The 10,176-nt window shown below is 47.8% G+C and overlaps 2 protein-coding genes across 4 annotated transcripts in view; one reads left to right on the forward strand and one right to left on the reverse strand.

The window, feature by feature from the left end:
* Nucleotides 1-10,176, forward strand: part of SEC24C (SEC24 homolog C, COPII coat complex component) — a 110,281-nt gene that overhangs the window by 29,698 nt on the left and 70,407 nt on the right. The window lies entirely within an intron of this gene.
* SYNPO2L (synaptopodin 2 like) overlaps nucleotides 1-10,176 on the reverse strand; it is a 49,458-nt gene that overhangs the window by 8,143 nt on the left and 31,139 nt on the right. The window contains exon 4 of one of the 3 annotated variants that reach the window (XR_003571379.1): nucleotides 2,456-7,507. Coding sequence is in view for 1 of the 3 variants with exons in the window: in XM_027885164.1 (XP_027740965.1) it covers nucleotides 5,193-7,507 (2,315 nt within the window). In the remaining 2 variants the exon portion in view is untranslated. Of the gene's footprint in view, nucleotides 1-1,324; nucleotides 7,508-10,176 lie in introns of those variants that run through there. The other 2 variants (XR_003571378.1, XM_027885164.1) reach the window with 2 other exon arrangements.

The following is a 10,176-nucleotide window of genomic DNA, read 5'->3' on the forward strand; positions in this document are numbered from 1 at the left end:
CTGCAGCCTGTGCATCTGTAGACTTATTTCTTTGTGAGCTGTGCTTCTGGTTGGACAGAAGCTCAGATCTGGCATCAGCAAACATTGCTACCCCTTCTTGAATTTCCTGTCAGCACGTCAATCAGAAATACGCTGGATAATTCCAAGATTCACCTCCAGACCACTGCATAAGGAACATCTCCTTGCAATTAATCTGAAAAACATCCTCAAAATTATACCTGGACAAATGTCCAGAGCCTGCAGTCTAATCCAGCAGCTGATTCCAGCTTCTTCTGCAGTGCTCAGGAATTGTTGTCTGTGAGATGCATTTGGAAAAGGTGACCTCCTACTGCTTGTCCTAAACTGAACACAGTAAACCTCTCGGGAACCAGAAACTGAGTAGACATTAACATGAATTGAGTTAAGGTTAACGCTAGGATTAGACTTGGAGTCTGAGGATATAGTGGGATATATTTGATTTTCTGGCTGATTTTGTTTTTCTGATCTTTTGGTTAATATTAAGTTGAATCATTCAATGTGAGTTTATAATTAGATTTAACAGAGCTGGTAAACTTCCATTGATATCAGATTTACAAGCAGGTAGGTTAGAGCAGGCTGAGGGGCAGTGATGGGGCAGCCAGCTTGGGCTGGGCCATGAATTTTTTCACCCTATCAGTGAGTGTTTTATAGACTATAGTACCAAAGTTTTGGATCTCACTTAAGTTTTTGCTTGCATGGGGCTTTTTTAACGTATAGGGGCTTTAAGTCCAACTTAGGTGTTTTTATCCCTGAGATATCCCATCCTTTTTTGGACTCCTTATATTCTCTTGGCCTTAGGAGTTTGATGACAGTGCTAACTACATGTGCTGTACATGTAGCATTTCCTCCTGGATGCCTAGCAAAGAAAGTGAAAAAATGCCACCTGTAAAGTGCATATCACAAGTTTATTTTTCTGCACAAACAAATAGAAAGTGATTTTAAATTGGGAAAAAAAAAAAAAAAAGAAAGGACAAAACAGAAAGGGAAAAATAGGATTTCCATAAACAAAGATGCCAGCTCTGGTCTTCTGGGGTCACATTTTGCACCAGACAGAGCGCTACTGCAGGGCTCCCATTTGCAGAGTACTGATGGGTCTCTTCTAGGATCTAGATGGGTCTGGTAGGAGGTGCAGGATATTACAGCGGAAAGGGAGCATATTCTTTACAAGGGACAATCTCGTCATGCACTGCGCTTGTGTCCGGTGATCAGTGACTCCTCATCACACACAGTCTCTTCTGAGATTCTTCCTCTCAGATGCTGCAGGATCTTGAGGTTATCTCTGGTAAGTGTTCCCATAAATTCAGAGGGAAAGGACTGTTACTTTTGAAGCAAAGATAAAACCCCAGAACTGCCATAGCTGCAATGTGTAACCTGCAGCACGCTAGAGAGGAGGGATGATAGACAGTTTTAAGTCAGAGCCCATGCAGACATCTTCAAAGGGGACACTGAGGTTTGGCCTACCACTGCAGCTTATAACTTAGCAGGTGGGACATATAACTTGTCAAACAACTGGTTTTATCTGTGCTTGTTCAACAGCTGAGGAATTAGACATTTGGAGAGGCTCAAAACAAGCTTATATGGTTCAAAAGTATTCCTTGTAATATCCCCTGTGACCTTTCTAACAGGCCAGCCCCAATATTTTCAAGAGCAGACACTATCAGAGCTGCTTAAAGCCAGAAGAAGTTCAGGTTTCTTCCTTACAACTTAACAGATGCATCTCAGTTCTCATCTCATCCTACTTGCAGCTACACACCTTCTTTGGGACACACCACAAGCAGTGTAGGCCTCATCGGCAACACCCTCTGCTTCTGCAGATCAAGTCCTGTGTCAGCATAGGATCCAGAAAAGTTCATAAAGGGCTGAGATCCATTACACTACTTTGATTTTGCTTCTAAACATAGCTTTGAACCAAGGATGTAAGTAAAATGCAGGATTCCCAGCCTTCTGGTTCTTTCCCTTCCACTTATGTTTATTATTTGTTCTCCAATCAAACCTAACTTTTTTTAATCTCCTGCCCATTACATTATCAGAAATGATGGGGCAAGTGCAGTTATTCCACTCACTTGGGTCACGACATCTAACACTGAGCAGTGTTTGGCCATCACTCCTTGGCAGGTATCGTTGTCTCCCAGAAATCTGGAGTAGGATCACTGAAATACTAACCACATGCAATCTCCCTTACTTACTAAGCCAGACCTCTCTATTTTTCCAGTGGCAAAATGAATTTCCTGAGACACTCAGGCCCTGAGAGCAATTCACTTTAGGGGCCTGAGGGAAAGGGACACTGGAATAAGATTCAGACTTTCTGAGGTTACTTCTTCACTGCAAAATTATCCTGAGCACCGTTTCTCTGGTCCACACAACCCCTCTCTACACCTGAGTTCAGTAGTGCTTTCAGCCTGGGCTAGCTTGTCTGTCTAAGCCTAGTGGCTTAAACCACTAGCTAGTGACAGACAACACTCCACAAGGACATGAGAGACAAAGCTTTTGGAGCACTGCTAGTCCTTGAGTTCCTTCCCACAGCTTTCCTAGATAAAATAGAAGACTTCTCCTTCCATGTTTGGAAAGAATCACAGATATTCAGTTTACTACAGCACACAGGATGTTTTTTTCCAGAAATGCTGGCAATGCAATGCAGCACAGGATGAGTGAGAAAGCAATATCCAAGGTAAGTTTTGTAGCATGGCTGCTCCCCTTCACTGGAGCTAAGTGGATTCTGGTGATCTGAATTAACTCCGTGGTGAGGATTTCTCCTGAGATGTCCTCTCTGGGGCTTTCCAGGGACACAGACAATCTCCTCAACAATTCAGGTTGACTGTTCCTGTGCCATACAACCAGGCACAGTACCTGTTCTGACTCGGCCACCCCTTTGTCCATTAACCCAAGGTGTTCCCAAAGGTTTTCCGACAATCCTCTTCTATGGCTGATAGTGTGCCAAGTGTAAGTGCTGTCCTCCTCTCTCCCCAGCATGTCATCCTATGTCTCAAGGCCCCCAGGAATGTGCACTGCAAACACAGGCCTGCAGAACAAGTCCAGCCAGAGTGAAGGACTCAAAGGCAGGATTGTGTATTCTCCTTTTCTCTCATTCTCTCCCTCCCAAGCTTGTCCAGGATTAGATTGCTAGCTACGTTCTCCAGCCTTCTTTTTCTTCATGGGAGAGCACATATGAAAAGTCTCAAGGTGCTCACACAGAGGGACTTTAGAGTCTCCAAGTATAGACCCAGCTTTCATGAAAAGAGCTACATATCATAAGCTCCTGCTGTGCAGAGGAAGGTTGGCTTGGACTTAGTGCGAAACCACACTAGCTGCACTGCTTACACACTGCATCAGCCCCACTCGCACTCCTTTTTTTCTCCCCAGAACGTACAGTTTTTATATCCAAAGTTTGTGCACAGTTCAGCCAGAGAACAGCTACTGCTTGAAGGAGAGGAGTGAGTCTAATGCGATGGAGACCTGTCTCAAGCGGGGCTATGAGACTCTCATTCTGCCTCCCATAGATATTCCTAAGGGTTTAGCAAAAGGCTGGGCAACCCTGACCCAGGAAGAGGTGGCAAGCCCCTTCCCTGCAACTGGGGCATCTGCTGTGTTTAGAGCCAGTGCTTCAGGAGCAATGCTTTCTTGGTGTACTTGTGGGATCATGCTGTAAAAGTGGTTGGTGGAAAAGGAGGAACACAGGCAGAAAGTAAATGGCAGGGGTGTGCGTAAACCAGAGTACAGATGGCATGCACACACACATGCACAGTCCCTATCAATATGCTGAATTCTTCTTTGGGAAATGGAATGCTTTCTTCTTATATGTCTTTAGTGTAGAGATTAAGTTGGAGACTAGCCTGGGACATTCAAGGAATAACCATTACTCTTTCCCCAGTATCGCCAGCAAACTGATCTCTGTATGTATGTGTGAGTGCAGATCTTCTGGGATTCTCAGGGCACTTCAGTTTTTACCAAATTGACCCCAAGGATATTTAAATTATTTAGTATGAAATTTCACTTGTGACTTTCTGTTTTCCTGACCTCCACTTCCATACTGAGAATGTCTGCAAAGGGCCTCTCTTTTCCAGCTCATCACAAAGTTTTCAGCAGGTATTATGTCATGACCCATTTCTAATCTAGCCACACTTCCATCCTAAACTAAACAAAAAGATCATATGCAAATGCATTTTCAATCCTGCCTCCTTTTAAAGTCAGCTGTACCTTCTCCCATGCAATCTACCTTTGTACTTACAGCATCCATATCCTGTTCCAGTGGGACTAATGCTGCAGAGCCTTTCTTTGTGCCAACCAGCCAATGTCTGAGCTTAGCTTTGATTTTGTGTATCCTCAAAAATGGATACTTCCTTTTGCAGTTTCCACAGCTGGTGAAAGCCCCACCAAGTCCATGCAAAGGCCCTCTTTGGCAAACTGCTTCCAGACCTAAGTCATATTTTGTACCAGCTGGGATGACTCTCCCTTTTACCACCAGCCCTGGTGACTGGAGGAACGGGCACACATGGCCACTCTCCTGCACAGGGCACACTGCCCACATGTGTGTGGGCAAACACCACTGCTCACTCCACTCTCTTGCCTTCCTTCCTGTGCCCTTCCAGAGGGAAGTCTGGGAGAAATGTCTAAGGTGAAGCCCCACTTTTAATTTCACTTCCTGCTGAGTGTTGCTGTGTCCATGTGTGTGCACACACAGGTGAGTGTGTACAGACTGACAGGCTCAGAGAGGAGCAGTCTAACGGGAAAGCTAGGACTTCTGTTCTGTAATCCCACATCCCACCCTTTTTTCTGGGAAAGCTCTTGCCCCCCTGTTTCCTTCCAGAGGTGACTCCAAAGCCCTTGGGCAAGAAAAAACCTCCTGTGTGTCCTCTTGGGATACAACCCCTGCCATTCACCCCCTCCAGAGGTGGGTTTTGCTGCTGTGTACAAGTTCCCAGTCTCTGTGTACCACACATGTGCCCTTTCTCCACATTCTTCCTCCTACTATAGCCACAGCCAGTAAGCCTTTCCATGACGTTTCCCCTCTGAGACCAAGGGGAGGCTGGGGGAGAGGGCGATGCAGAAGGGGAGTAATTTGGTTGGATTTTTTTTCTTCATTTTGTATCACTCGTCCCAATGCACTGAGCTCACGTGAAAGACAAAACAAGCACTATCTCTGCGGGGCCACAGGTGGGATGGGAGGGGTAACTGCCTCAGTGGTGGCCAAAACTTGGCCTCCACACATTGGCCTGCATCCCTGTTCTTGCTGCTGAGAATTTGGGCCTGGCCACTTGAAACCGAGAGGCAGAGGCTGGATTTGGAGAAGGCCCCTGGCCCACCTGACCAGGCTCTGGGGAGCTCTGATATGGTTTTGGGGACTGGCTGAGCTCCACCTTGAAGGGTGCAGGTGTAGCAGGGGCAGAAGATGCCATTTCTGTTCTCCACAATGGCTCATCCAGCGTGGTGGCTGAGCGGGGCATAAGCACGGTGGGTGCCAGGCTGCTTGAGGCTGGCATGGGAGCCGGAGTGGAGAAGCGACGAATCTCCTGGGTCTTGGCTGTTTTCACGGGCACCTGCTTGGCTGCCATGAAGGATGAGCTAGCCTGTGGGGCTGGCTGACCAGAATTCTGAGTGCTGGGGCTTGGAGGATCCCCAAAACAGAACATGGCTGACTTTAACTGATAGGGCTGGTGGCGCATTATATCAATGACCTTGATCCCTGATTTCTGGCCAGGTGCCTTTTTCACTTTGCTCTCTGCTTTGCTAGCCTGAGATTTGCTGGCTGCCAGGGGATAGAAAGGGGAATGCATTGGGTTGTAAGCTATTGGAGGGGGAGCCCGGATGTTGGGTGAATATTTCCAGGATGAGGGTAGAGAAGGGGAAGGAGAGGGGGTCCTGGGCTTGGGCTCTGGCTTTGGTGTTGTCTCCACCACAAACTTGTCCATGCGGCTCTGGCGTTTGGCAAAGAGCTCTGCCCCCTTGCCTTTAAGCTGAGGCATGTCCTGGGCCCCATTTACCAGTCCAGCATCTGGCTTAGGAGCCACTGGAGGTGGGGTCTTGAACTTACGGCCCGAGGACTGCATGAAGTTGCAGGCCTCAGCTCCCAGGCTGAGGAAGTCTTCCTCAGGCCCAGATTCGAAGCCTGCCCCAGGGTGGTCACCTTTCGGCTTCTCATCCAGGTTCTGCACCAGAGACAGGAGCTCAGGATTGGGTGAATTCTTCTTCTTCTCCTCAATCTTACTGAACATGGGTTTCTTGTTGCCCCGCCTGCGAGCCTCCTGCAGGATGCCTGTGCGGGGAGCTGGCACAGCAATCCTCTGCTCCCTGGAGGTTAAGGGCTCCGAAGGAGGTCGTGGCGTTGCTGGAGTGATGGCAGGAGAAGGCTGCTTTGGCACAGGGGAACTGCTTCTCATGTGCTGTGATGGTGCTGGACTAATATACAAAGAAGAAGAGGCTGTTCCAGGGACTTGTGGCTGGGATGCTGCAGAGGCCACATCCCCTCCTGGCTTTGAGGGACTTGATAGGAAGATAGAAGTGGTGGATGTCCGGGCAGTGCTGGCAGGAGGCTTAGTTTCTGGAGAACTTCCTCCTTTTGGCTGTGGCTCCAGTGGTGATGTTGGCCTTCCTGGTGCAGGGATATACAGAGACGTGGAGGAGCTGACTGCACCACGGTGTGTTGGCACCGCTGCATTGGCAGGAGCCGGAAATGAGAAAGGGGGAACCACTGTGCTTTGCGCACTCAGATTTTCACTGGGTTTTTTGGGTGCCGATGGCCTGAAGATGACAGAGGATGTTGCTGGGCGTTGGCCAGAAAAGCCAGGAGTAAAGGGCCGTGCAGACCTGTTGAACATGCTTGTTGAGCTTGCAGAGAAAGGATCAGGGGTGCTTGGGGGAGGTGGGAAGAAAGTGGGGCTAGGAGCAGCCTGGATCTGAGTAGGGAGGGTGGCTGGCTGCTTGCTGGGCACTTGCACACTTTCCAGGTGGATGCTGAGGGGCATGCTGTCTGCCTTCTCCTCTGGCACAGGCATATCTCCGTTCACTGTGCCCTGCTTTGGCTGGGTAGCTGGGGCAGGCTGAGGGTTCTTCTGCACTGGAGCTTTCTCGACTGTGTACTTCCCAGCCCGTTCCCTCTGCTGCTCAAACAATCGTGCTCCTTTACCTGAGGCCTCACTCAAACCTTTTTGCTTTTCTTCCTTCTGTTCAGTGTCAGACTTGGACTTCTCAATGTCTAGGTAAGTGTCCCAGTCTGAGTGGTTAGTTAGGCTCCGGGCATCAGAGAAACCTTCCTCATCAAATTCAGACTCACTAGTTGGAAAAACTCCGTCTTCCTCCTCGTAGGAGCGGTCTTCGTCGACACTCCCAAAGCTTACCAATGTATACTTCTTAGCCCTCTGCCTGCGCTTCTTAAACATCAGCACCCCCTTGGAGTGGGGGTTGGGTGCATCTGTCAGCAGGGAAGCAATGGTTCTGCACTTGGTTTTGGCTTCTTTCACGTTCTTCTCCTGGATGCTCTCGTGGCGGTGGAGCTCTGAAAGAGATAGAAAGAGGAAGTCTCAGCTCAGCAAAAGGCTGGGTGGGCAAAGGTGGACACTGATATGGCTATAGGTGTTCTAGTGCCCATATGAGGAAATCCCTGCCCTTCTTTTTCTTCCCTACTTTTGCTGATGAAAGTGTCTTTAGGAACTGTTGATAGAAACCCAGGAGCAGTTATCTCTTTCCCTGAAAACACAATACAAGTAAATGCAGGTGTGGGGAGGGAACTCCTTCCACTGGGAGGAAATCCCCTGGGATTACCTATTTCTGAAGCAGGTGGCTAAGAGTCCCAGCCAATTTTTACAGTGCCTGGAAATTTTTACCATTTACTTATCACCCTGAAGGTGGAGCCCTGCTTTCTCTAGACCTTCCTCTTACCATGTAGAGGACTCCCAGGAACAAGTAATCCTGAGAGTTCAGGAATCAGCCGCTGCCACTGTTAGCATCATGTATGTGGGCAACAGGAGACGTGCTCTGCAGGCACAGACAGGCTTCTCCTGATTGAGCCCTGCAATGCCAGCTACACTCTTGTGCAGCAGCCTTGTATGTAGGGGCTGTTGGCTGCTCTGCAGCAGCCCTGGCACCACAGGAGGCAAAAGAGGCATGCTTTCACCCTTGCTGGAGTCCCTTCCCTGTGCCCCATGCCCAGCAAGGAAGACAAGTATTTGTTCCGGACCAAGAATCCTAGACCCACACAACTGATCAGCCAGGCCAGAAGGAATCCACTTAGACAGGCTTGCTTAGACAACACCACTTAGGACACTGGCATAAAAGTGTGGGATAATCGTTTTCCACCTGCTCTGCCAGCCCAGCGGTCAGTAAAGCCCCAGGGAGGAATGTTGTGTTCTCTGTCTTTGTGTGCAGGGAAAACAGGCAGTGAACAAGATTCAATACTAAAACCAAACTCAGCTGCCCTAAGGAAAGTATGGACTTGCCTTGAATCAGTCTTGAAGTGACAGAAATGAGCACTAACCTTGCACAGAAAAAAGCCCCACGTACCTAAACCTTAGACTAATTTCAGTTTTCTTTCATTTCATCCTTTTCCTTACTCCTATTGTCTTTTTTCCAGCATGATAGTGCCGATGAAACAACCATCCACTGTCTAATGATTTGTCAAAAAAATGTGTAACACCTTGTCTGGCCCTACATTCTCAAGAAAGAGGTAAAAAATTATGCCCTGCAGAAGAGGGAGAGGACGGGAGGGGAGAGCTGCAGGCAGTACTGGGGGATAGTGTTAGCTCAAGAGAGGATGGAAGCTGCTCAGTCCTCTCAGGATCTCACTTCTGACCATTTTATCACAAAGGGTTCATTCAATGGGAACATGCTAATGTGGCAAAGTCATCTGCAGTGGGGAACAGGGAGCTTAGCTAAGAAGTTTGCTAGTTTTCCTGAGGGCTGCAAATGTCTCCCAAAACCTGGCTAAGCTGCACAATTGTGGCAAGTGTCATCGTTGCATACTGTATCAGTAAGGACAGCAGAAAGAGCCTCTCCCACCCCATGCTGAAAAAAAGGTGTTGATTCGCAGAGCAGTCATCCTTCCAGGAAGCACTCAAAATTTGCAGACATTCCATAGCACATTCTGCTTCTTTGGGATTTCAGCAAGAGGACTTCTGTAGTTTGAGATCACCTCATTTGGATGCACAGTCCATTCCTCCCCTTGGCACCCAGAAAACTCGAAACAGCAAAATCAATGCTGAAAAAATGGCTCACTATTTGTACTTGCATTTGCAAAGTGAAGGCTCTCTGTGGAACTTTCCTGACAGAGTGATTCCACCTTGCTGAATCAAGATTGAAGTAGTATCCAGGTTTTTGTGTTTTAGTGCTCTTCAGGGCAGTTGTAGACTTGCCCTCAAACACCTGCTCTCCATGATGGAAACAAGCCACAGTCTCTGAAGGTCTGTTAACTCCATTTACAAATCTGCATGTGTCTCTGGGGATTGTTCACAACGGAGGAAATAAGGGAGGTTGCTACAAGCATCCCTGCTTACAAGCTACAAAACCTCACCTCGTGGTATTTTGTTTGTAAATTCACAGGGAGAAAGAGCAGCACCACAGAATCTTAGTCAAGTGCAGAATATGTAAATTCTGGCCCCTGGATGACTTGTGGGCAGATTTCTGGCATCAGGGACTAACAGCAAGGGAGCTACACCATCTAAAGGGAGGGTCTGTGCAGCCCCTTCTGACAGCAGAGTGCCATAAAAGCAACTCGTGAGTCTGGGCTAGCAAATACTGTCAGACAAAATATAAAGTAGACAGTCTTGGCTGTAACTCCACCAGCTCTTAGTCCTGACTTAGCATTAGCACCCATGTACAACTTCCCTAGAAAGTTGCTCTGAACTGCCCTGTGCTCTGAAGCAGCTGGCAAGTAAGGCCCTCTGGAACCTGCTTCTCACCTCCTTCTCTTTTTCATACTTTCCTCATCATCAAAGGCTAAAGCACATAACTACTTACACCAATCCTCCCAACAGAAAAATGATCATGCTATTCAAATTGCAATCTTCCACAGCAGTTTAAGAAAAAAAGAGAAAGAGAAATCTTCCTGAGATTACTTGTTGAAAGTAAAAACCAAGAGTGAAATCAGAATAGGCAAAAGAATAGGGGAAGGAGGGTGAAGTAAAGAGGAGAGGAAAGGAAAGAAGGGAAGAGAGAAGAAAAAGTAAAAGA

Source organism: Empidonax traillii, unplaced genomic scaffold, assembly GCF_003031625.1.
Source record: "Empidonax traillii isolate 1590-97213 ecotype Southwest subspecies unplaced genomic scaffold, ASM303162v1 scaffold162:size863265, whole genome shotgun sequence".
In the NCBI taxonomy this organism is placed as follows: domain Eukaryota; kingdom Metazoa; phylum Chordata; class Aves; order Passeriformes; family Tyrannidae; genus Empidonax; species Empidonax traillii.